Here is a 26,727-nt window from a genome sequence, read left to right as displayed (position 1 = left end):
GGGGAGGTCGCTGTGTGTCCTGCGAAGGGCCAGGAAGAGCGTCTGCTGCTCCTCCTTCTGCCCCCCACCCCCAGCCTCTTAGCTGCCTCAGCTCTCCCCTGCAGCTGAGGCTCACCGTCTCCCGGGTTCCCTCCTTTTTTGGGGTGACACAGGGGTCACAGGCTCCTCCTTCCTTGCTCCAGTCTGTCACTTTTGTGGCAGAAAAGAAGCAGGGAAACCATCTGGGAAGTAGGTCACATTAAAAAAAAAAAAAGCAAAACAACAACCTGCCTGTAATTAAACTAGCTCCTCACGGGGGGCTGTCTCCGCAGGAGCCAACAATCCAGCAGCAACTTCCTCCCCCACCCACCAGAGCCTTCCCTCCTTACATGGGAAATCTCAAAATTCAACTCTTGGCACAGAATGTTCCAACAAATCCCCACCAGGCAAATAGAGCAAACGTCCCGATGTTAGTCCTCTGACGGCCTCTTGGCTGTGCTACTGAGAGAGGAAGGTGGTCGGTGTGGAGGGGCTGAGTGTGGGAACAAAAGCAGGGGGCGCCGGCCGTACTCATGGAGCCGAGCTCCCTGGCTCGTCTGCCCGTGCGGTTTTGTTTTCTGGATTTTAACACGTGGTTGGTGTTGTCCTCTGGGTTGGAGCTTTGGACAGTCCACGATGGCCTCCTTTTCTTCCCTGTGGCCTCCTCAGCCCCATGCTGGGTTTCTCCTTGGCCCCTGGGTGAGCAGGTAACACCCGGACCATCCAGATCTTCGGGCCCCGAGCGCTTGTGTTTCACTCACGTCGGGGCTTCGTCCTCGCCGGGGCCGGCGGACAGCTCTCGGGCAGGCGCTTCCTTCTACTCCTGAACTTTGCCAGCAGCAGGCCAGCAGTTCACAGGAGGGTCTGACCAACCCTGTTGTGCTGGAGGTGTTTCCAACCCATGAGACGATTGTTTTTCTAAGAGGCGAGGATGAAAAGACATTTCTAGATGCGACAAAGTGGTAAAGCATGATAAAGCTTAACTTCCATTCCCAGAAGAATCATCATGAAACCAGCTGATTAAGACACGGGAGTCAGCGTGCCGTGCGCTGTCTTGCTGGTCGTCAACCAGATCCAACCTCTTCCCCTGCCTGGAGGATGGTCCCGGTGGGTCATGCCGCCCTGTGACTCACCTCAGCCCCATCAGAGACTGAGATTCTTTTGTTTGTTGGTTGGTTTTGAAGACTGTGGTTCTAACCACATAGCAAGGTTCTAAACCAGCTACCAGTGGCCTGGGAAGCAACCAGTTGATAAGGGGAAGTCGAGGGTTCAGGGACACCTTGCCCATTTGCAGACAGTCTCAGGTCTACCTTTTCAACCCAGGAGGGCCCACGTTTTGTCCACTCCCTGGTGTCCAGGGCAGAAATCCTCTATTCTGGAATGCCCTGCCACATGCACCAATGTCCCTTTCTGTACGTCCTTGGGACTTGAGTGCCACCAGAGCACTCCAGTGGACCCAAGCCACCACCCTCAGGATGGAAGCCAGTTGTGCTCACCCACACCTCCAGCCCGGGTGAGCACCCTGACCACGGGCCTCCCTCGTCTGTCACAGCATCTTTGTTCAGAGCTTGGTGTGGGTCTGAGCCAAGGCTTCAGACGCTGTCCATTGGCTTGACTGCAGAATCAATAGCAACTTCCTTATGGACGTTTTGTTTGGAAATAAACATCTAAAATTTGATGCATTGGGTCTGGTTTGGTGGAAAGAGTGCAGACTTTGGAATGCGAATGACCTGGGTCTGCAGTTTCAGCCAGGCTGCGTGCTGACCGTGCGGCCTTGGGCAAGTGACAGTCCCAGAGCCCCAGCCTCTGTGTCTGAATGATGGGGCTGTGGGGGTGATGGGAGGAGGCTCCAGGAGAGAGCAGGGGGGAAGAACCAGGCAGGCGGCTGGTCCTTGTGAAGTGTTAGCTTGTTCCTTCCTTCCTTCCTTCCTTCCTTCCTTCCTTCCTTCCTTCCTTCCTTCCTTTCTTCCTTCCTCCCTCCCTCCCCCCCTTTCTTTTTCTTTCTCTCTTTCTTTGAAGGATGTGTGTTTGTGCATGTGAGTGTGTGTGTGTGTGTGTGTGTGTGTGTGTGTGTGTGTGTGTGTGTGTTTAGGCTGGGCAGTCAGACAGCTGGAAGCTGGGGTTGCCAGGTAAAAATAGAGGGCACCTGGTTAAATTCTAATTTCAGGTAAACAATGAATACTTGTTAGTATAAGTATGTCCCAGATATTGTGTGATACATCCTTATACTAAAAAACAAAATGCAAAACATTATTCGTTGTTTATCTGAAATCTCAATTTTAACTAATCATCCACTAATTCAATTTGAGAAATCTGGCAACCCTCACTGGAACAAGGTTTGTTGTTTTGTTTGTAGAGTTTGATTGACAGAAGCAGATGGGGGAAGCATGGCGGCCTTGGGGGGAGGCGCTGCGCGGGGAAGGGCCCAGGCTTGCTGGGCCAGCTCACCCAGCCCAGACTCCTTGAGTCTCTTGCTTGGCCTGGTGACTTCTCCTTTTCTCATTTCTGGGGGTCCTTCAGTTGCACTGGGCAGAACTGTGAGCCCCAGACAGTCCTGGCGGGGAGCAAAGGCAGCAGCCCCAGCCCCGCCCAGTGGGGTGGCACCCCCTCGGGCTGACCCCGCGCTGACACCAAGCTACACAGCCCAGCTTGGGCCGCTGGCCAGGCCCCACCTACTTGCTGATCTGGGTGCTGGGCTGTGTTCTCTGGAACCTTACCCATTTGTTTCACGGATGACATTTGACCTTCCTGAAGCAGGACCCAGCAGAGCTCAGAGCGGCTGCCAGACGGCTGTGAGCCCCGACACTGCCGAGTCCTCCTTGACATCCTGCTGCCTCCTCAGCCCCAAGACCCCCCACCGCCTCCGCAGCTCTGTTCCAGCCCCCCACCCTCCTGTTCGCTAAACCGCCCCCAGCAAATTACAGCCCGGTCCTCCCGCCTGCTCAGTGGGCACTGCCGCCCTGGCAGATTCTGGTGCCAGCAGCAGGGAGCTTGTACACCTGCAAAGGGGAACTAACAGGAAATAAAATCGCTTTCCTCCCCCGAGGCCCCCTCCAGCCCTGCCTGCAGACCCATCCCTTGCAGAGTGAATTGTTTCCAATCCAATCCCGTTTTTATTGAAGTTCCCTCCAGGGTTAGCTCAGGAGACTCTCCCCCTGCCTCTTCGCATGGCCTTATTTACGAGAATCCCCCCGGCGTGGCATTTCAGCGTCTCCATTAACATTTCGTGCGTCCTGCTCATTGCAAGCGTGGGCCCTCTGAGACCTCAGGGCTGGTGGGCACGGCAGCGGCCCGCAGAAATGCCAGGCTTATTTTAATTGGTTTGAAACTGCGGCTGGCGACCACGGAGGGGTCCTTTTCCTTGAGTAATGACCTGGAATTTGATCATGCAGCTTTGATTAGCTTGTAATACTGAAGAGTGGAGCCGTATAAGATCAGCCAGAGCCGGGGCACATCTGCCCGCGTGGCACGGCCGAGGAGACGCACCGGCCCTGGAGGACATGGGCAAGCGTGCGTGTGCAGCCCGGTGGACGACAGATGGCAGCTCTTGGGGGACATCATCTTGAATGGGTTTCTGGCTGTGGGGCACCCTGTCTCCACCTCTCTCTGGCAGACCTGCCAGAAAGCTCCTAGGAGTCGGCCTCAGAGCGGAGCAGCCGCCCTGAAGTCCCCTCTGGGGTAGTTCTGGTTCCTCGTCGGCTTGAAGGTGTTTGCTTGTGGGGAGCAGGGGAAGCCTCTGGGCTGCCGGGGCCTCACGGCGCCCTTCTCGGCGTGGGAGGCTCTGCTCCCCAGGGCCCTGCGCCCGCCCCTTGCGGTCTTCAGGCAGAGGAGCATGAGAGCCCCTGAGTTCTTGGAAACACAGATGCTCTGGACTCCAGAATGTTCGAGGATGTGCTTCCGTCCCCACGGCCAGGACCTTGTTTGGAATGTAGCTGTTTCTGCTTCCTGTTTGCTCAGGCTGGTTGTGTCTAAGGAAAACCTCAGCGGGCAGGTGAAGCAACAATTCTAGACTAGTTTGTTGTCCTTTAAATGGAGGGAGCTTGGAAAGGGCAGACCTGACTCTTCCTTCCAGAGTTAACACCATATACACCGTCATTCATCTATAAAGCCATCCTGGCCACTGGCCAATGGGGTTCTACTGAGTCACTGAGGCTCGAAAACACCTCGCCTGCTGCTGAGTGATCACACACGTGTCATCGGGGTCTCTCACTCCCTCAAGGGGCTTACAATCTAACCATGCTTGTCTCAAAAAACTTTTTGGAGAACTTCTATAATTAAGGCAAATGATAATAAATATCTATGTTTCTCCACCTGCAATTAACAATGGTTAACATTTAGTCACATTGCACTGTTTTTAGGGAAAAAATAGAAATGATGGAGGTCGAAGCTCCTGCCATCAGGGGCTACAAGGTCTGCTGGGAGTTGAGCCTGCCGCCATCCTGGCGCTGATCCCTGTGTCATTCTCTTAACGGCTGTGCCCCGCCCCTTCCCTCCTGTCTCAGCTTCACTGAGGGGGAAACGGAGTCACCCAGTGGTGGCCGTGGCAACAGTGAGACCGGCGTGGCGGTCACAAGCCAGGTTCTCCAGCCAGGTTCCCTGGGCCCGGGCTGAGATGTGCCAGTGTGCAGGCTGTACACCCTTCGGGGGCTGGGGGGGCTCTTCAAGGTTCCGTGCCTCAGTTTCCCTCTAGGGTCTCTGAAAGGGTTAATGTGTTACAGCAGAAGACATTCCCCAGAGTCTTTATGATCAGAGGCACCGCCCTGCCTGAGCCCCTGTCCTTCCCTCTGCCCGCTCCCCCGGCCCGGGGGTGGGGGAGCTGGAGCCGCGGCAGAGCACCCCCCACCGGACCCCATCCTCGTCTGTGTTCGGGCAGCACAATTTATTAAACCAATGAAATCTTAAGTACTTGAGCCCCAGAGGCCCCGGGGTGTTCATAGGCCTGGAGGAGCTGGAGGGTTTGCAGGTCTGAGCCTTGTGGGCTGTGGGGACGGGGACCCAGGAAGGGTCCCGTCACCCTCCATGTCCCCGCCCCTCCCTGAGTCGGGATGCAGCTTGCGCCCCCTTGTTCTCTGTGTCACAGTCGGGAATCTCCAGTTCCCTTCGTTTTGAAAATCTGCTCTTCTCCTCGTCGCCTTCTTCCCTTCCTTTCCTGTCCCCCTTCTTTGTCTCTTGGAACTAACTCCTGGGGCTGCAGCAGCCTCGGGGGCGCGGCCCCACCTCGCTGCACACACGCAACTCTGCGAATCGATTCCACAAACGATTAGCTACAGTACAGCGGCGCTGCTAACTGCGGCGTTTGGCTTTGCAGTTATTGGTGCATCATCAGAATTGAGAAGCCATCGTCAGGCACGGGAGGAGAGGGGCAGTGGGCAGGCGCACAGGGGAGGGGTGGAGAGGACTGTCCTGCAAATGCGGGGAGCCTGGTTAGATGGTGAGGCCCCAGCCGAAGGGAGCTGGGCGTCACTTCAGAGACTCCAGAGGGCCCGGTGGCTCCGGGCTTGTTGCCAAGCAGATGGCCAGCCCCTCACTTCTTCTTTCTCCCACCTGCTTCGACGCCATTGCAGGCGCACAGCTCCTTCCCTGGGAGGGGGAGCTGCGTGTTGGGCAGAGCCTGGGGCTGGGGTGGTGGCATTTCTGGGTTTGTTCACGGACAGGGTCAGTCTCTTAGCGTGCAAGCTGGAGAGACCCTGGAGGCCTTGAATCAGATGGGGTTCTCCAGACAAACAGAATCAGTGTGATCTGTCCACTTACACACCATCTCTGTGTCTGTCTCCCTATGTATGTGTACGTGTACGTACGTAGCTACGGCTACGTGGAGATAAATCGTGTGGCTATAGACAGACAGACAGACAGACAGATACAAAAGACATTTGTTCAAGGTGTTGACTCCCACAGCTGGTTCTGGTGATGGTGAGAGAGGTTAAGTGTTTAGATAAACTGCAGGGTCAGCCCCGCACCCCTGGAATCTAGTCCGGTGACCCCGACTGGTGAGGGGGGTGAAGCTGTAGCCCCAGCCTGGCTCTGTGATTGAGTGAAGAGTTTGGGCCCATGTTAGGAACAAGTGACACAGGCCATCCCACTACCCATCTGGCCATTGCCAGCTGGACCCCCTGGCATGCTGGCCCCATCCCCTCGGGCCCCAGGGACCATTCTGGTGTCCTGGGGCTCACCGCAGGGGAGGGGCAGAGCAGGGAGTGTCCGCTGCCATGAGGCGGTGAGCAGGGACGCCTCGTTATAACCCCCCTAATGTTTCTCGTTGCAGCGTTCAAAGGATGCCGTTCCCATGACACTCTGTCCTGTGATATTTTTAATCAAGAGTGCGGGAGAGCGTGTGTCTGAGGCACTCCAGATATTCAGAGATTGAAAGTGGTTTTGTTCTCGTGTTTTCTCTTTTTTACATGCAGCGCAAAGTCAGAACTGCCCAGGGAGGATTCTGTCCACGTCTCCCTCGAGCTGGTCTGCAGGCCCCTGTGGCTGGGACCCTGTCCCAGGAGCTGCCCGTCTGCAAACAGGTGCGTGCCCCTTCCTGTCCGACTCTGCTCCGCTCAACCTGGTTCTCAGATCGGGGGCCTCTCAGAGGCCTGGGGGGCTGTGGGCGAGGGGCACATCCACGGGCGGCAGTGCGACCTGGAGGGATGTCAGCAGGGAAGTAGTGGCCGGTAGAGAGGAGGGTCCACCCCCACCCCCGCCGCCTGGTTCCCAGACCCCTCTGTGTTTTTCACCTGCCCTCACCCTGTGCCTCCACTAAAATGCAGATCAGCAAGTATATAATAGATAATTAATAGACTGATCAGCCAGCAAGGGAGGTAAGTAGATAAATAATTTTAATTATCCTTAGGTTGCCCATAAATCCCCTCACTGCCTTTTTATTAAACTCTGTTTACAGGAGTCATTTATACTGCAGGTCGTTCTGTAGACCCTCCCCCACTTCCTGACCTCGGGCGGACGGGCAGGTGGCAGCAGGTCCCTTCCCTTCAGGCCTGGCTCTGGGGCGGGTGGAAGGCTCGGCCCGGGCAGCGGGCTGGGCGGCACCGGGTGGGCCGCGCTCAGCACGCGACGCGGCTGCAGCCTGAATTTAGGCAACTCGGAGCCCTTCGTCATGCTTGGCGCCTGTGCTGCAGGTCTGCGCTCACTGTCCTCCCCGGGGGCGGCTTCGGCCTATTAATAGCCTTGGCTGAGCTGTCCTCACTGCTCTGAAGGCCAAGAGGGAAAGTGGGTTAATAAATATAAAAGAAAACTCTCTCAGAGGGCCTAGGGCCAAACTGTCTCCCAGACTCTCCGAGATCGACGGCTGGGGAACCCGGACGGGGCGTGCGGTTCCCTTCACCCCAGCCTCTCCCCTTTCCCCAGCCAGAGGCCCAGGGCCCTGCTGGCCAGTCTGAGGACCAGCGTGGAGAAACGCTCCCAGGTTTCCAGGGAGCTTGGATGGAGGAGGCGCTGGTGGGAAAGGCCGCCGTCCAGGTCGGGCAGAGGAGGTGGCTCAGACGTGGCCTTCGTGCATCTGGGTGGAGGGCGAGAGGGAGGGCATCCTTGGCTTTCCCACCTCCCCTCCTGCCTGCATCCTTTCCCCATCATTTTGCTCCTGACCGTCCGTGTCTACTCCTCTGTGCTTGGAAGAGAAAGAGGAAGAGGGCCTTGGGCTGGTCACTGGGCAAGACCCCTCCCTCCTGCCCTTGTCCCCCACTCCTGGGGTCCATGGCAGAATAGTTCAGCCTGAGTTAGAAACACCTGGACAGAGAGAGTGGACGCCCGGGGAACAGAGCAGGGAGGGCACAGGGAAGACGGGCATGCCCAGGGTCTGCTCACAGTTGAATTTCAAGAGCGTCAGGTGTGTGCTGGCAGCCGGCGTTCTGCACAGAGGTGCTCACACTACTGGGGGGGCCTGGGGCTGGGGACGGTTCAGCCCTGTCTTATTTATTCTCTTCTGGTGCCGTGGGGGACACTCCTAGAATCTGTCCTCCTTTGGTGGGGAGCAGGGCACAGGGAGGTCACTGCCACCAGCCCCTGTGTGGCAGAGTCGGGGCCCACAGCTGGGTATGTGGCCACGGAGGGCTGCCTGCAGGCCCAGAATCAGAAAGTTCTCCACGGAGCTTTGGTTCCTGTCGTTCAAATCCTTCTGGGTTTCAGTGGTTGGTAATGAAGCCGGACTGTGGGTGTTACTGCTTCTGTGCAATGGGACTGCCCGCCGGACCCTGGCGTCCACAGCGGGCCTCCCGATGAGCATCCGGCCGTCTGTCCTTCTTGGAGGCGGTGTTCGCCGGGGCAGAGAGGGAATTTCGGCTGAGCACGTGGAAAGCCTTCTGAAGTTTCGCACAGTGGAATTAAAGTCTGAAAAACGGCCCAGCGGAGGCCTCCTGCCCTTTCAGGAGTGTGTCCAGCTCCGAGCTGGGCCGCCCGCCCTGCTGCCAGCCCGACCCACACAGGCTGAGTGGGAGGAAGACGGGCCGGGAAGAGGCAGAAAGAGCTGATGGGCACCTTTTCCACACGCTCCCTCCCTGGGCAGACCAGGGGCCTGCTGGAGAGGCGGCCTCCCAGCCCGTTTCAGTTACGCTCTGTGCAGGTGGGCGGGCAGACGAGGGCAGGAGCCTTCCTTAGGAGACAGAGGCGCCCGGAAAGCGTGTCTTTCTGTAACCAGAGGCATCCCTGTTGGAACAGCTCTGCATCTTTTTTGGCTTTTCTGGTCGTTTTGCTGACGTTTTTAGGGTTTCCTCGTTGTTTCTGTTTAGGGGCAGGTTGGGTGTGTGCAGAAAAGATAAAGAATAATAAATCAGAGACAGGATCAGACTGACGGTCCACGGGCATTTTACCCCGTGGTAGACATCACCGCAGAGGTGGGTCGGGCCTCCTCGCCGCCGCCCTGCGCTCTGGGACCCGCAGTGCTCAGGCAGAGGGCAGCTGGGGCTGGGCCACGAGTGTAAAGGCGCCTGGTGGGAGAGGACACTTCACCTCTCCTGAGGGGCCAGCTCAGAGCCTCGAGCTGAGAAGTCTTGTGACTCTGTGGTTGCCGCGGCTGAACCTCACCCAGCCCCGTCGGACCCATCACCACCCCAACTGCAGATGAGGGCCCTGGGGGCTGGTAAGTGAGGGGCTGGAACTGGGACTCACATCTGCTGGGTCTTCTGATCCCTTGCTCCGTGCGTGCCATGCCGATGTGGTTTGTCCGTGAACTTGGGAGGAGCATGTGTCTGTCTGGCTGGCTGTGGGAGTGACGGCCCCAGACTGGCCTGGGCGGGCAGGAGTTTGTGCAGGACAGAGAGTGGGGACCCCGGAGTAGGAGCCCCGGGGCTCGGGAGCTGTCGCCGGAGTCTGCTGTGTCCTTGGCTTAGAGTCAACACTGACGGCCTTTCGTGGGGTTGAGCTGTGGCTTGGTGTGTGCGCGCGTGTGTGTGTGCAAGAGAGAGACAGACACTCCAAGCTCTCAAGGATTTTCCTTCTCAGAAAACTCTTCCCAGTCCTGAAATATGAGGGGAGCAGGTAGAGGATATTGCTGTGGTCCAGCTGCTGTCAAAGCAGAGTGTGGCGCTGCGTCACCCCTTGGCACCCATAGACTGTCACCGAACGTCTGAGCCGGGAGGACCCAGGGATCTTCTGTCCAGCTCCCTCCTTCTTTGACCAAGAAGGAGCCTGGGCTCTGAAAGGCCCAGGACTTGTCCCCAGACCCTCAGCCAGGTGTGGCGGCGGCGCCCCTGAGTCACGAAGGACCTCTGAGGGGTGGCATCGCCGTACTTCCAGTGACCAGCATCCTGTCCGCTGGCCCACCGGGCGGGGCGGGGCGGAGGAGGCATGAGTTGATGTCACCGGGCGCATGTGCTCTGGGGATGAGCGTGCCTGGTCTGCCTCGTCTCCAGGAACTGAGCCACCCTGGGGAGGGCAGGGTGCCTGCACAGCGCCTCCTGCCCTGCCTGGGCCCTGGGCTCCCCCACACCCGGGCCCTGCTGAGCCAGCGCCGGATGAGAGCAGGCCCGTGCTGGGAGGGCACCTGGCCCCTAAGACAGGCCGTCCAGCGACTGAGGAATGAGTGTGTGACCCTCCAGGGAAGCAGTGTGAGGCAGGGACCAAGTAAGAGTGAAGGAGTTGGTTCTGCCACAGACCCGTGGGCGTGAGCACATACCACCCCGAGAACCCCTCACGGATTCACCGTCGGAGCCGAGAGTGCCAGCCCTTTCGTGGTCTCCCTCGTCTTTGCTTCTGAAAACCCTCTGCCCTTCCTCCCCTGGGGCTGGGAGGGTCTGAAGACCTTCAGTGCAATCTTTTTTTTTTTCTTTGCAGATGAAAACAGGCTATTTCAACCTTTCCATTGTTACATAAGCAATAGATGTTTGTTGTAGAAAACACAGACGAGAAAAATGAAGGAAGAACCACACACACCCACAATCCGACTGTTAGAAATAACCGCCCTTCACGTCTCAGTGTTTTGTCATCTTCCAGGCAGTTTTCTGCTCATAAAAGTTTGCAGATTTATTTCACGCGACGCTCATTGTTCTGTAACCTGGGGTTTTTGTTTTGGTTGTTGTTGCTTGACCGTATTATCAGGGACATATTCTAGGATGCTGGCCACCTCGGTTTTTTTTTTTTTAATTGAAGTACAGTCAATTACAGTGTGTCCATTTCCGGTGTACAGCTCAGTGTCCTAGTCATGCATGTACACACATAGACCCATTTTCACATTTTTTTCCATTAAAGGTTATTATAAGATATTGAGCGTAGTTCCCTGTGCAATGCAAAAGCAACTTTTTTTAAATCTTATTTTTATGTATAGTGGCTAACATCTGCAAATATCAAACTCCCAAATTTATCCCCTCCCACCCCCTTTCCCTGGTAACCATAAGATTGTTTACTAGAAAAGGAAAGAAAACACCTTGTTTTTAATGACTGAATATTATTTCACTGCAGAGAAGCACCGTGATTTCCTTAACCAATCCCCTCAGGGATGTTCCCCAAGGACTAACACAGGCGTTGGCCACTGACCCTATTTCCAAAACCCTGTGCCACACTTGGAGAAAGCAGAAGGTTGATTCTCCAAACAGGAATTAGGAGATGGTCACTTACATTTAAGGAGGCTGCAAATATACCGCCCAAATCTTTGAGAAACAGGCTCCTCCAGGATATTAATGCAGCCACAGCGGGTAAAATCCCAACTCACATCCGGCTTCACGTCCCTGTGCCTTCCTCCATGGATGCCCTTCCCAGGTCCACAGAATGTGCGTGCGGGCGTGTACACACACTAGCGGGGCACGTGCAGACACGCACGCGTGCGCACACACTCACGTGCACACGGACACGCTCTCATACACACATGCACACAGACCCTCGTGCATACACACAGTGTCTGAAAGCCCATCCCTGTTGCCCTATTGCCAGCTGAAAGGTGGTGTTAATTTAATTCATTATTAATCACCGCTATTTATCAGGTGGCCGGCTCCCAGCAACCATTCCTGGGGATCAACTATCATTTCTGTCTCAGAGATAAAGGGAAATGGGTGCTGATGAGCTGAGGCAGGTCGGTGCTCCCGGCCCACGTGACTTACTATTTAATGAAACAGACAAGCCTCTGAAGAGAAAATGCTTAGGGACTTTGAATACAGTCAGGTTTGAAGACCCCAAATCCCCAGCCTGCGGGCTAGTGTCCACAGGCTCGGTGCCAGGGGTGTGTGGCGGTGTCACTACGCTGAAACGGCGTGATGGCCTCCCCAGGGGTGTCTTTGCCCTGACAAGTCCAGCTGCAGCCGCCCAGGTCCACCGCTCCCTGCAGGCCACGCAGGCCTGGCCTCAGGTGCCCACGGGCAGTGTCTGTGTGTTTTTCTCAACCATGTACCAGATGAACCACCGGTAGACATACTTCTGGTATATTTGTATTCAGTTTCAGGGTGTGTACTGAAATTATGTATATGGATATGGTGTATATTATATATGTATTTTTTAAGTAATATATTTAGTTGACATTCACCTAACATAAAATTAACCACTTTAAAGTGAACAACTTAGCGGCAGGTGGGACAGCCACAGTGTAGCCCAGTTGTCCCCCCTGTCCAGTTCCAAGTCATTTCCATCGTCCCAAAGTAAAACCTCTCACGCAGGTAAAGTTTTGATTAATATTTAGAGCTACTCTGTTTTAAAGTTGTCCCCACCACCAACAGCCCTTTCCCCGCCCTCCCCTAGAAACAGAAACCTGAGAAGCCAGGGCAAGCTCAACAGTGTAAGTCCGGGGTTTGGCATTACTCACTCACTCGTTTATTCACTCATTCTTTGAGCTCCTCACCTGTTTGTGGGGTGCCTGCCATGTGGAACACCCTGTTTGAACCTTGGCTCTGTCTCTTACTAGCAAGTGACCTTAGGCAATTTATTGAATCTCTGTGCGTCAGTTTCTTATCTATAAGAAAGGCTAATAACGTCTTTCCTGGAGGACTGCTGACAGGGTGGAAGCGGTGTTTACTGTGTGTGAAGGAACCAGGACAGTGCCTGGTGCACAGCGAGAGCTCGGGGGATGTACACATTTTTTATAAATTTATTTCTAATTGTGGTAAAATACATGGAACAAAATTTACCATTCTAACCATTTGTAAGTGAACACTTCAGGGGCATTAAGGACATTCACATGGTCGTGCAGCCGAGACCACCATCCATCTCCAGCACTTTCTCGCCTTGCACCACTGAAGTTCTGTTTGCATTGAACACCAACTCCCCACCCCCGTCCCCCAGCCTCTGGCACCCGCCATTCTGCTTCCCTTCTCTATGAAGTTGACTGTTCTAGGGACCTCAGGTAAATGGGATCAGACCGTATTTGCCCCTTCCTGTCCGGCTTCTTTCACTGAGCATAGTGTCCTCAAGGCTCACCCATGACATAGCACGTGTCAGAAGGTCCTTCCTTTTTAAGGCTGAATAAGATTCCACGGTGTTTATCCACATTATGTTTATCCATCCGTCCGTCCGTGGACGCTGGGGTTGTTCCCAGCCCTTGGCTGCCGTGAGCCCGCTGCTCTGTGCCGTGGTGCCTTCCATTCCTCATCCTGGCGTGATGGAAACTAAATGAGCTGGGAAAGTCACTGGCCAGTGAGGCCCTCCTCTCCCTCCTTTCGCATAAAGACAAACACACACGTGCATGCACACACACGCCTGTGAAATCAATCTGCAAAGACAGGCCTTTTGATGGCAGGGCTGAAGCCTTGTCCTGGAGATTCTCTGCATCCATCTGTTTGAGATGCATCTTTGAAGTTCTCAGTCTTGGAAAAAATGTACCCAGTGGAGGCATTCCCGGCCCCTGTGCTTTGAATGAGGCTTATGGGGCCATGTCACCCTGGGAGACGTCTTCTGTTAACTGTTTGCTCAGATAGTTTCCAGGTCCAGATACGGCCCAGACAGACCAGGTGGAGAACCAGAGGGGCCACAATGATTGAAAGGCTTAGAGCACACCTGTGGGTCCTGACATGATGCTAACTGGACGTGGGGCTGGGACCCAGAGCGCTTCCTCAGGGGCTCCCCCAGGCCCCACCCTGGGTGGGGAGTGTCTTCTGGCCAGAACCCACTGTGGGGTGGGGGTGGGAGTGTTCTAACTTCTGATGGGTGGGGACTGGGCAGCGGTGGTCTGGCAGCTGTAGGATTTCTGGAGCTAATAGGGAGGAAGAAAGGCACCTGTTCTCCAAAAGTAACTGCAGGATTGTGTTCCGTCCCGACACGTGAGCGTCTTCTGTGTGGGATTTTGTCTACCAGTGTGGCCACGTGAGGTGAGACCTTCTGAAATGTCACTTCCTTCTCTCCTGAGGCCTCTTCATCTCTTCTGGAAACAGTAAGCAGTATCTGTTCCCCTTTAAGGGTCTCTGGCTTTGACTAATAGCGGGTTCCTGGTATTTCCCTCCGAGCCTAGAAACGTTGGTCTGGAGACTGAGACGCCTTGAGAGGTTACTCATCACAGGCAGAAGAAGAAAAAGAACACAGCAACAGGAGCCACACGCGCTTTCCCTGGAGTGCTGTCTCCGCTGGCCCGGCCGGAGCACGCTGGCTCCTACGGTCCTGTCCTCTCACCCGCGCGCACCTCTGCTCGGCAGGCCTTTCTGTGTCTGTGTTTCAGTCTCATTTTACCACACGTGGATCCCCCCAAGGATGTTCACCCAAAGTACAAATGTAATTAATTTCACTTTTGTTAAGAAACGAAAGATATTTTTGTTGGAAATCAGAGCTCTGATTTAGCAGGGCCCCATCTCCCATTTGGGGTGATGGCACCCATTCTCCTCGCTGACTCCCACATCTCTTCTGGGTTCTTGGTGCTCTCGGAGCAGCGCTGAGGTGACGGGGCTGTGTCAGTCCACTGGGGCCGCCAGAAACAAGTTACTCGGACTGGGCGGCTTGAACGCCAGGCGTCTGCTTCCTCACATATCTGGGGGCTGGGCGCCTGCAGGCTTGTAAGGGACATCGTATCTCTCCTCTGTGCACATCTGTGTCCTAATCTCCTCTTCTTGTAAGGACACCAAGACTGGAATAAGGCTCACCTTAATGGTGTCTTTTACCTTAATCACTTCTCTAAGGACCCTCTGTCCAGATACAGTCCCATTTTGAGGAGCTGGGGGTAGGCCTTCAATTTATGAATGTGGGGGACATAACTCAGCCTGTAACAGGGCCTGACCCCGTCCGGCGTTGTGCCCCAGTGAGCCGTGCACTGTCCCGTGAGTTTGCATTAGGGAGTGGCCCCCACAGTAGGACATCCTGCTCCCTGGGGCATCTCTTTGTGGCAGCCACCTGACCCCGCACCCAGCCTCTTGTTTCTTAGCTCGTCTCCCACGTCCACCCCATCTCCCCGAGTCCAGCTGCATCTGCTGCTGGGAGCACGTCTACAGTGTTGAATCCAAACAGAGCTCTCCGGTGACAGCCTCTGCCCGCCTGCTTCTGAGCCTGGCCACCAGCAGATGCTGGTGCTCCAGAGCAGCCACCCCACCTCCGATCGATCCACACCTCCAGGACAGGCTGTGCACTCCTGTCTCTCCTGCCATCTAGGTCAACAGCGTGTCGCTTCAGACGGTGTGGGGTAGCAGCCCCCACAGACAACCTCCACCCTCTTCCACCCTGACCCCATGTCCCCGCACACCTCATACTCAGGGTGTGTACGTGCAGGATGGAAGGGAGCAGAGGTGGGTCCCCATACCTCCCGAGCTCGCCCTGCACATGCCACCGCGTTCATTAGGGACTGAGTTGGGGACACAGAATCTTCTCACCATCGCCAAATGAAAGGTTAGCTTGTCCCCTGTGCCTTTGCCTGTGATGCCTTTCTCTTTCTAAAAGGCCCCTTGTCCCCTGATACTGAATCCAAACGTCGCCTCCTCTGTGCAGCCCTCCTGGTATTGCCCCTCCCTGCTCCCTGCTCCCTGCTCTACAGGCACCTCCGTGGCTCTGCGCTCACCAGTCACAGAGCAGCGCTGTGGCTCCTGACCGGTCTTCTCCACCTGGGCAGGAGCCAGTAGTGCAGATTTCGTTCAAATGCATCTTGTCCCCCCACCCACACGCTCACAGTGCCCGCGCGGTTTTGGTGCTCGATAAACTGCTGGTGGAAGGCAGACAGAGTTCCCTTTCTCTGCTGTGTCGCTCGATGGGGTGTCGCCAAAGCCGCTAATCCCCAGGATCCTTTCTTTCTGCTCCTAGAAGACGTTTCTCGTGTCCCCAGGCCGCCTGAGCTGGCCCCCGTCTCCCTCCTATGCTGGTTTGCTCTAACACTGCTGTGACTCAAGCGACCTAACCCAGATGCATTTTGTACCTGCTTGGTGAGTTCTCCACCAGGAGCAGCGGCCGGGATGGGACGCTTACGCCCGTCACACCTTCCCGGGCACGCGCTCTGTTTTGTGACTCGTACGTACGCCTGTTAGTTTGTTTTTTCCAGTGAGACCATTTGCTGTAGTAGGACAAACGGGCTTTTCTGCTTGACTGTCTGGAACAGTACAAAGAGGTGGTGCAAGGAGCATCCAGGCCACTGAGTCACCCTGGCAGCTTCTGTGGCCCCTGACGGCCAGGCTCGGCCCTGCGGCCCCTGACGGCCAGGCTCGGCCCTGCGGCCACTGACAGCCAGGCTCGGCTCTGGTCCCTGACGGCCAGGCTTGGCTCTTGGAAGGCTGCCTCGGGTGGGCCAGAATTTACACACCGATCAGTGTGGTTTGTCCTGTCTGCTGTCAATAAAACATGACTTGGGCCTAATCCCCCATCTTGGAAAGGACGCATTCCACTGTGTCCTGTGGCCACTCTGCTCTGTGGCTGAAGCCAGGCTGGATTTCCATGTTATTGTCCTGCATCAGTCACTGTTTCTCATGGAGGTCAGAGCCCAGCCTGCTCCCAAGGACCTCCTGGGTTTCTGGGGAGGATTAGAAAGGGTCTCAGTGATGCTGCGGGGATGGCCTCAGCAGGTCACATGACCCTGGAGAGATGGATTCCACGTCCCCTTTACCTCGGCTCCCAGCTGGGTGGAGGGCACCTTGGCCACAGGTAAGCCGGCAGTGGGAGGCTGCATCCCAGGGCGGCCGCTGAAGGCAGAGCTGCTGAACCCCTAGGAGAGAGTCCAGGGGGTCTGCTGGGAGCCATTGTCATTCGGCTCTGGTGTGACTCTAGTCCCCCAGCTCAGGAGGCCTCAGACCCAAGCGTGGCTGCTCAGGGGAGAAGAGGGAATTCTGTGGAGCCCCAGAGGAGGAAGGCAGTGGGCCTTGGAGGGCACTTTAAGAAGATGAACAAACACAGAGAAAGAGAGACACTGGCCAAGATTACAGGGAAAGAACCACAGCTGGTGGGGGGAGGTGGCCGGGCCAGGGGAGGTGGCCGCACACGCTCAGTCTGCGCATGGAATCTTCCATCAGGTGCTTCCTGGGAGCCCAGCTCCCTGGGGAAGGGATGGACGGAGGACCACTCTCCTCCAGGTCAGGGGACTGCGCCTTGTCTTCAGTGTATTCCTTTTCCTGACATTCTCATTATACTAGTCATTTTGGGTATATATCTAATATAAAGCCTGCCATCAAGTAATGAAACACGGCATGACTCTGGCAAATGGTGTGATTATTACATAATGAGACTAAGTGCCCAAACCAAATAAGAAAATCAAAATCAGATTGCATGCATGTGTGCATGTGTGCGTGCTGGTACCTTTTTTGGGGGGGAGGAGGCTTAAAATCGTTCTAATTTTTTTTACTGATGGCAGGTCATTTTTTAAAAAGTTCTTTTGTATTTTCTTTTCGAGTCTGTGCACTGGGGAGCCCCATAAATTCTGAGCTGTGGAATCTGGCTATGTCAGCAGTCTGCAAAATGAATTGATATTAAACGCAACAAAAGTCCCTCTAATTCACCTCGTTTCTGCCTCTGCCCTCCTCCAACCCCTTCTCACTCAACTCTCCCAGGCCGGGTCCCCAACCTTCCACAAGCTGTAATTGAAAAGTGGAAGAACAGAGATGACCACCACTACTGGGAACAAGGCTGCCTCATCTGTTACGTAAAACCTCATTCATTAAATGTTATTTACAAATAGCTACACTTGTTCATTGCTCTGCCACAGACAGACACCCTCAGACATGCCCACACACCCCACACTTCCCAGCACTCTGGTCACACACGGACACGCCAACCATCCTCACACACTCTCTGTCACTCTCGACCAGGGTGCACAGAGGCACCAGACCTTGGGTGGCTGCTTGGCCCACATGTCCCCTGTGGGGTGGATGGAGCTTGGCGTGTGGTAGAAAGCTGGGAGGTCTGGGCAGGGCAGGAAACCAAACACGGCGGCAGGAGTGGCTAAAACTCAGGGAGAAACAACGCAAAACATACACCAGCAACTTCTGATCCTTCACTCAGCACCTCTCCTTCCACGTGGACCCTGCAGTTTTGAGTTTGAAGTCAGGCAGTGCTTGTCCCAGATTGCCAATGGGAAGCCCCTTCCCACTTCCTGAGCTGGAAGTCACTTGCTGGAAAATAATTGGCTCCCACTCAAAATGCACAAAGAGGCCAAGGTGGCAGGCATCCCTCCCTCCCTCACCTTGCCAGGTTGTGCATTAATTTTTCCCTCCTGCCCGCCCCGCAAAACGGATCTTGATTTAAGAAATCAGACCTGTCAACTGTATCTCGTCCTTATCATGCTCCAATTGCCAGGATCTGGAAAATCTGCTGTGGGCAGGCAGGATTGCCTCCAAATGCATTTCTAGCATGGTGGATTTAGTGAGCACACACGTGGCAGAATTTATCTGCATACTGCACGTCTCACAGGCCCCAGCCACTGGTGCCAGATAAAACCAGAGCCTCTGAGAAGATCCCCAAATCTGAGCACGTCCCGTGGTGGCCATTCTCATATGGAGCCTCTGACTCAGATCGAGTGAGGTCGGAAAGGTGAACTGGGCTCCAAGCAAATCTTACACCCATCATTATCTGGGAGAAAATCAGGCGGTTTGAACTGGGCATTGATTTCATCCATGACAAATCTTAGTCTCGCCCACCTCCTGGGAAGAATCTCTTCCTCTTGACGGGCAAACCTTTAGGAAGTTATTCAAATAGAGGGTTGGTGGAGAGATGAATTAAAGCAAGCGACGAGCCATCGTGTTTTGGATTTGATGAAGGCAGATGAGCGGTGACACGAGCCTTTATAAGCACTGAGTGCTGCTTCCCGGTGATAAATGGTGCCGTGTGCTTCAAGGCATGGCACCGAGGTGAGCGGAGGCTGAGTCACCAGCCCCCAGCCCAAGGCCCCTGCGGGTCGCTGTCCGTGGTGCTGAAAACCCTTGTTCCCTCCACACCCCGTTGTCTTTCCCTGTTTCTCTAGGAAGTGAAGGCATCTGCTGGATTCGGGTACAGCTATTTGATGCTGGAATTTGATGGCAGGCGTGCCTGGTCTAATCTGCTAACAGCCCTCCGGTCCAAGATTCTGCCGAGGGGTTTCAAGCATGGAGAAACTTAAGAAAAAGCAGTGACTTGTTGAAAGGGCGTAGGAAGCTGGTTCAGTAGGCTCTGTTTTTCTAACTGTGTGAGGCAGCCACGTAGCCACAGTCGGAGACGCCAGTGGCCTGCAGTATAAATGTTTACCTGCTGTGGTAGTCGAACGGATGGCCATGTGTGAGACTGTGTCATTTCTTCCCACGTTCTAGCCAACCCCAGGCCAGCTGAGGGCTCTCCCTCGCCCCTGTTTCAGTTCCCCATCCTGTAACAGTGCTGGGGCTGAAACCCTAACCGCCCTCCCCGTGTGTCTCATCTTCTCCCTCTGGCTCACTTGGGGACCATACCATTGTTAAAGGGTAGTTCTCTGGCTTAACTGTCATCCCCCAAAGCAGCAGATTAATGAAAGAAAAGATTGACTTGGTGTGAGCCACAGACAAGGAACGGGGGCAATTCCTGCTGATCCCCGTGTGACCTTGGGCAAGTCACTATCTCCCCAGATTCTCAGTTCCCTTACCTGTTCGATGAAGATGGTGAGACCTGCCCTGCCAACCTTACAGGGTTGTTGGCAGGATTAAATCAGACCATACCTTTAAGTGTCTTTGGAAAACCATGGGATATAATATAAATGTAAGGCATCAATAAAAGCTGCATTGTAAGAGGGAAGAGGCTCCTGAGACCACCATCTCTGATGTTCCAGCCAAGCAAGCGCTTCAGAGGCTTCTTTTCCAGGGGGTGGGAGGAGGTGGAGGAGGGGGGCAACTATAAAACCCTGTAAAACCAAAGCAAGGCCTTCAGGGAAGAATTATCTTTTATACCAACTCCCCAAAGAAAGGCCAGATTCCAAAATGAAGTCTGTTTGCTTCTTACTTTCCTAATATAAAGGGAGCGGGCTATTCCCCCCCAACCCCCACCAAATGCAGCTTCGCATTGACGGAATCAGAATACAATAGTCAGAGGTCTCTGGTGGCAGAATTGAGCGGAGGAAAGAAAGCAAAAGGATCTGCTCTAAGCAGTCGGCACGCTGCTGTTCTCTCATTATCCAACGAGAGAAGCCCAGCGTTTCCCTCCGCAGCACTGAACACCTCTAGGGGCAGCAGTGCATGGGGTGTGTGTGTGTGTGTGTGTGTGTGCGTGCAGTGCTGAGTAGAAGTGTGAGCATAAATATATTATCGTTATAGGCTAACGTTTTAATTCATTCCTTCAGTATTTATTGCGCATCTTCTCTGTATTGGCACAATTCAGGACCATGCTTGGGGCTGGCGACAGTGTCCAGGTCCTCCGATTGCCTTCTGGGTAGTGGGGCGTGGCCAGTCAAGACACAGTGTCATAAATGCTGCCCTGGAGGTGGAGCAGTCCCACCACACTTTCTGACTCTGTGAAGGGTGCGCACTGATCTTCCTCATCTTGGTGTCTCTCCTAGTCCTGTCCTCTGATGTGTCCTGGTGTCCTTGGAGTTGATGGCTTCCTTTGGCTTTAAAACAAAGCCCCTCTCACTGCAGCATGATTGCTGAAGATCCATGACAATTTAAGAGTAACCCCACAACATTGACCACTCGTTAAATTCTCAGCATGAGGGATCAGGGGAAGTTGCTGATGGCGCTCCGGGGTCTGGCTTTGGGGTCTCTAAGCTGCAGCAGCTCGTTAGGTGGTGGGAGCTGGCTATGGCCAAACCCACGCCTCCAGTCCAGGAGTGAGACTGAGCACTGCGAAGTTCGAGGTTTGGCTCCACGGTGAAGTCTTTATGTCAGAATAACTGTCACACACGGACCCAGTTTCTCATAGCCAGCCTGCAAAGAGAGTTCCCTTTCTTCCCACTGAACACAGAGGAGCCACGTGGGGCCATCCAGAAGGGCTCTGGCAGTGGTCGAGGAACGGGCTGTGTTCCCTCTTTGCCCCATAAGGACAGGGACTCTCCTACACTGCTGCCTGTCCCTGAGAACAGAGATCAAGGGAGACTTCAGAGAAAACCCGGTGTTTGGTCCTGCCTCCCAGGCAGTGAGCCATTCCGAAGCACTGCAGCCCCTGTCGCTGATGCAGTAAGGGACTGTTGGTGCGAGGGGGTGTGGTAGTGATGCAGGGCTGTGGGACGTGCCCTCGACCCCATTTCTCCTGCTGGGAGGAAGAGCACCCCTACCGGGAGCGTTTGCAAGATGCCTCAATAAATTCCCACATTTGAAATAGAGTGCTGCAGATACCTCCTATATTTCATTACAAATCCATGTGGACCAGCTAAGTGAATGCAACTCCACAGCGACTTTCTTATCTCTCACCCTCCAATTCAACTGATGGAGTTACCCTGGAATCCAGAATGTGGCACTGAAGACAGAGCCGGAGGTCTTTCCGCGTACCCAGGGCACACATGAGACAGAAAATAACCTCACAAAGAGTACGCCAGTGACCATATGCTTTAATACCCTGGCCATCAGAGCTGACATTTATGCTATTAATTTTAAAACACGTTATTTCATCTCTATTAACTTAGACTTGTTTGGGGCCAGCTAAATAGCTCTCTTCCTTAACTGCAGGCAGGCGTTTTATTGTGGTCCTTCACTCCCCCAGCCCTTAATACCTCACTTTTAATTTGCTTCTTCTCCTGAAGTCCCAGGAGATGGGTGGGAGACGGGAGGAGAGGTTAAGTGAGGAAACCCTTCTAGAAAGGCAGGAAGCGCTGTTGACCCCCACCCCAACCCCAGCATGGATTCCTGTTCAAGTGCTCTGGCTGTTCCTGGGAGAAGCCGCCAGCATTGTCAAGGGCAGAGGGACCAGAGCCGAGGCCATGCAAGAATTGATTTTGCATGTGTGGTGGAGCCTCTCTGTCCAGGAGTCGTCAAACCCAGGGGAGAAGCCTCGGGAGGTAAATGAGATGCACATGATCTGTGCTTGTCCGTCTGCCTTGTCAAAAACGATAGCTTCTCTGATCTGGGTGACCCTTAATCCTATACACCACTTATTTCCCTCGGGCCTGAGCTCGGAAGGCCCTTACTGAGGGTCATTTACATCAGTCCCAGTCTCCGCTCGCTAACGGCCTGTGCTGGGATCCCTCCCTTGACTGTATGGAGAAGCAGCCTTCAACCACAGCACGTGTGGAGCTGCTCCCCGTGTGCCAGGCAGGAGGCTAAGACCTGCACGCAGGCCTGGAATGGCGTCCCCACAAGACACCTGTGACGCTGGCACAGCGAGGGGGGTCATGAGTCTCCGTTTTCCAGGTGCGGAAACCGAGGCTCATCCCCTGCCCGACCTCCCAGGCACATCCAGGGCTCAGAGGGTCCTGCCCTCCCCGCCGCCACCAGCACCTAGAGGGCATTTGCTTCCCCCCTCTGGCTGGACGCCACCAGGCACTCACCTGCCGGAGGAGCCCGTGTGCAGAGGCCAGAGCCTGCTCTCCCTGCACCCCTGTCAGAGGCGGGGCTGGAGTGGTCCCCAGCCACCCCTGGCCTGGTGTTATTAGTTATTTTTAGCAATCAATGTTATTGATGCCGTGTTCACTAGAGAAAGCCACCCGAGAGCTGTTCTTCCAACTCATTACATTTAGAGTTGAACTATCCCCTTTTTATATAAATCCTGACACATAAAGATAAAATACACCACTTTCTGGGGGAGGCTCTGAACCAGAGGCTAAGGGCTGGGAGGCAGCCCTGAGTGCTAGAACCAGCTTTAAAGATGACTTGGAAGGGGAGGTCCCGGAGGCCTGCCCCCCAAGCCAGGGACCTGGGCCGGGGGTTAGAACCGCACGTCGAGGAGAGCAGCACCTCAGCTGTCGCCAGCACTGAGAGCAAGGAGGCGGGGGCTGTGGGCCCAACAGAAAAGACGGGCCTGCTTTGGGGGGCCTCATTCTGGATGGCCGAGGGTAAAGGAGGGGGTTTTTGCTGGGGGCTTGAGAGTTTGGCTTCTTCAGTAGTGCTGAGGGTGGGCAAGGCCGCTGGGTCCTAGTGCCCAGTGGTCAACAAAACCAGTCCCGGAATCCCCACTAATCCACCGGGGAGAGATAAGGTCTGGTTTTCGAGAACATTCTACACTCTTCTCTGTCCCTTTGCCTTCAGCTTCCCAGCCTTGAAGGGACAGAGACTTGGGCCAGCCAGGGGTCCCAGGATGGCCCTCTTCCCACATGGAGAGCCACCCACTTGGGCTTGAGACTGCAGAGTGGGCAGAGAGCTGTGCAGACCGGTCAGAGACGCCCAGTGCCCTGTTCTCTGCCTCTAGAGGGGGTGTGTTTGGGGTATGACGGGCGGCAGAGGCCAGAGGAGACAGGTTCTGGTGGCATAGTTTCCTGGATGTGCAAGTAATACGAAGTTGCCCGTGACTGATTTCGCTCAACCGTTGCCCACGGCTGCAGCGGCCTCCCGGCATCTCTGCCCTGACCCGGTCCGGTTGTTCATTCCTCCTCTTTCCCTGCTGCTTACATTTTATCCACAGCGAACAACCCAGTCCCCAGTACAGGCTCCCAGCACTTCATTCCCCTTCAGGACTGGTGCTTTTCACAAGGTGCTCCTTCTGCCTGGAACACTCTACCTCTCCCCGTTACCTCTCTGATGAACTCTGAAATCCGGGAAGGTACTGGGTCAGGCATATTGGTTTGGGGGTCTGAAACACGGAGGTCTATAAGATCATCTCAGTGGAGGGCAGCTGGCCTGAGAAGACCAGGGAAGTGAAGACAGGGCCCAAGGGAAATGGAATGTGGAAGAAGGAACAGCCAGACATGGTGCTGAGTGTGGACGCTGCCAAGGTAGACAGACAGCGGCGGGAATGAGGGCGTGACTGATCCTGTGAGCGGTGCCGTCAGTAAGGATGGAGGAACATCTGTCACGTTTTGCAGCTGCACATTTTGCGCGTCGTGACAGCAGTTTGACCTGCATAGGGGGACCAGATGTCAGGCTGGGGGAATGGGAGAGAATAAAGCAGGCAGTGGTTTTGGGGCCACACTTCCGGGATGTTGGTTCTGGAAAGGGAAGTCAGGTTGGGATAGCTTGAGTCATGGGAAGACTCTTTGGATGGCTAGGCGGGCAGGCAGACCTCTGTACCTGTCCCATCTCTGCTTTGCCAGTGTTTGTTCTCCGATCAGTCCTCCTGGGGGCCTGGGGGGCCTGGAGGGCAGGGACTGCCTTTTTCATTTTCCTTTCAATCATCCAGCTGTTCAGTGAGACCTCACTGGTTTCCAACGTGTGGGGCAGGCACCCTTCTAGGTGCTGAGGGTTCAGAGGTGAACAACGCACACAAATGTGCTGCCCCAGGAGCTCCCAGGGACTGAGAGAGGGGGCGGAGGAGGGCTTGGAAGCTAAGTAAGGAGGTGGGAAGGCCTCATGGAGGAGGTGACATCTGAGCAAAGACCCAAAGGTGAAACAGCGAGGAGGACACACTGGAACAGAACGAAGGAAGGGAGGCAGGTGGGGCCTCTGGGGCTTGGCTTTGAGTGAAATGGGGGCGTTGGAGGGGTCACAGCCAGGCTGTTGGTGCCACTGACTCCCTTGGAAGTTGATCACACTGGCTGCCTTGCTGCCGATAGTTGGTGCCTCCTGGGCCAGAGCAGAGCAGCCGGACCGGGTGGGAGGTTTTGCTTTGCTCCAGTGGAGGTGACCAACAATGGAAGCCCAGCTCTGTTTCAAGAGTGGACCCCCAGGGGCTTGCTGATGGATCGGGTGTGGGCGTGAGAGAAGACAGACTCAGCTGTCCCCAGAGCCTGTGATCTGAGTAAGTGCAGGTCACGCAAGGAAAAAGGGGCAGGTCGGCTCTCGGGGATTTGGTTTTGGAGGGGTTAACTTTGGAACACCCCGAAGTGGGGAGATTGAGTCAGCAGGCAGACGCACCCCCCAGCGAAAGAACGTCATGCCTGGTGCCCAGCCCGTGCCTGGCGGGGAGGCCGTGGCGCCTGCCTTGGGGTGAATGCGTGTTGGACCACAAGTGTAAGAACGTTCCTGCTCCAAAAGCCTCTCCGGTCTCTGTCTCCCCTGCGCCTGCCCCACATCTGCAAGCTTTTAGTAGCTTAGCCTTGAAAAGGGCACAGGGGAAGCACAGGTTCTGTCTGACTCTCACGGTCTTGGGAAACGCAGCTGAATTTCCGTCGCCTGCTGGCATCATGGGATCATATGATGTGGCTGTTCAGGAAGAATGCAAAATGACCGCTCCGAACAAGCTGGACAGGACACGACACTGGCGTCGTGGTGCCACGGCTCCTCCCCATCCCAGCCTCGCTGCCCCTCCACACACCCACCTTCGTCCACATCACAGCCACAGCCCAGGACGTGGGCAGGGACAGGATCCGTGGGCGAGGTCTTTGCCTTCATCTTGCTGCCATTTACCTTGAAATCTTCCTACTCAAGGTACATTGTGGTGGAGACACCCACCCACGAAAACATAAGTGTTTGCAGGTGGGTCCAGGGTCTCCTGATTTCCTAGAAGCAAGGACACGGCTGAGCACGGCTGACAAGTCAGTGCACACTCAGATTACTGAAATCCTGCAAGCGGGGGAAAGGCAGGGGAGACCTTCAAAGGCAAAGAAAATGCTGGCTCTCGTATCATTCCCCATGGCCAGATTGGAAAAAAAAAAAAAAAGATTATTACAGGGCTAGAAAAGTGCAAATTGCAGTTGAAAAATGTAAAAATGCAGTTGACCCAGACACCCCACATCCGCGTCACCTGTACATCCCAGTCTAGTTCCCTTATTTCTAGAATGTTCCTTTTTTTAATTTAATTTTTTCAAAAAAGTATTGAAGTAAAATTTGTATAACATAGGATTACCCATTTTATTTTTTTGTCTTTACTTTTTAAAAATTGGGGTAGCATTGATTTACAATGTTCTATTAGTTTCAGATGTGCAGCATATTGTACGGCGCAGGGAATGCAGCCAGTGTTGTATAATATCGTGCATCTTTGCTGCACATTGTATCTTTGTAGCTTATTTATTGTATACACAGGAGATTGCACCTTTTATAAAACCATCCATTTTAAAGTGAGCAATTCAGTGGCACTTCACTGTCTATTTCCAGGACGTGTTGATCACCCCAGCAGGAGACCCCGTACCCATTAGGCAGCCACCCCTCGGGCTCCCCTTTCCTGTGGCCCCGGTCGACACCAGCCTGTGTTTTGTCCCCATCGACTTCCCAGTTCTGCACGGTCCGTATCAAAGGAAGCATTCCACGGGTGGTCTTTTGTGTCCGGCTGCCTTCACTCAGCGTGATGTTTCCGAGGTTCACCGCACTATAACGTGTGCCAGTGCCTCATTCCTCCTTTTTGCCAAGTGCTCTTCCATCCTGTGGATGCACCTGTTTCGTTTATCCACTCATCTGTGGGTGGGCATGGGGGCTGTTCCCCACTTCGGCCGTTGGAAATGCACCCCTTGTGCCTCTGTGTGCAGGAGCGCTTCCCTTTAAGACACCCTTGACACGTGTGTGTGTGTGGCGGGGAGAGAGGACGTGCAGCTTCTCGTGTCCTCAGGCGCTCTCATCCCAGAAGCTCATGGTTGGAGGAACAGGGATGCAGCCAGAGGTCAGCACAGCCCCGCACACCAGGAAGCTTCTGGGAGGAGCACTGTGGGACCTCCCCCTCCAGCAAAGGCGGCTCCATCCTTCTCTTGTGCTCTCCAACCCCACCCACAGAGCCCACCTGAGAATCACCGATTCTCCCCAGCGGCCTCCGGCGACCTGGCCTGGCCCAGGTACCCACTGTTGACTGGATCTCCTGTCAGCGGGCTGGCCCTGCTAGGGTCCTGGCCGGGGGCCCCCACGTTGTGGATTTTGCAGAGCATGAGGGCAGAGAAGGAGACCGCTGATGTGGGGAAAAGGGCCTCCCAGGCATCCATGCTGATCCATCTCTCCCCCTTGCCCCCCACTCAATGCA

General features: G+C 54.9%; 1 protein-coding gene across 7 annotated transcripts in view; it reads left to right on the top strand.

The window, feature by feature from the left end:
• The window catches only part of RBFOX3 (RNA binding fox-1 homolog 3), a 424,204-nt gene that overhangs the window by 210,796 nt on the left and 186,681 nt on the right, over positions 1 to 26,727 (top strand). For all 7 annotated transcript variants that reach the window (XM_074343847.1, XM_074343842.1, XM_074343843.1 and 4 more), the window contains one exon: positions 6,423 to 6,530. Coding sequence is in view for 1 of the 7 variants with exons in the window: in XM_074343841.1 (XP_074199942.1) it covers positions 6,423 to 6,530 (108 nt within the window). In the remaining 6 variants the exon portion in view is untranslated. The remainder of the gene's footprint in view (positions 1 to 6,422; positions 6,531 to 26,727) is intronic.

Source organism: Camelus bactrianus, chromosome 16 (genome assembly GCF_048773025.1).
Source record: "Camelus bactrianus isolate YW-2024 breed Bactrian camel chromosome 16, ASM4877302v1, whole genome shotgun sequence".
In the NCBI taxonomy this organism is placed as follows: Eukaryota; Metazoa; Chordata; class Mammalia; order Artiodactyla; family Camelidae; genus Camelus; species Camelus bactrianus.
This window is presented reverse-complemented; position numbering and strand designations above follow the sequence as displayed.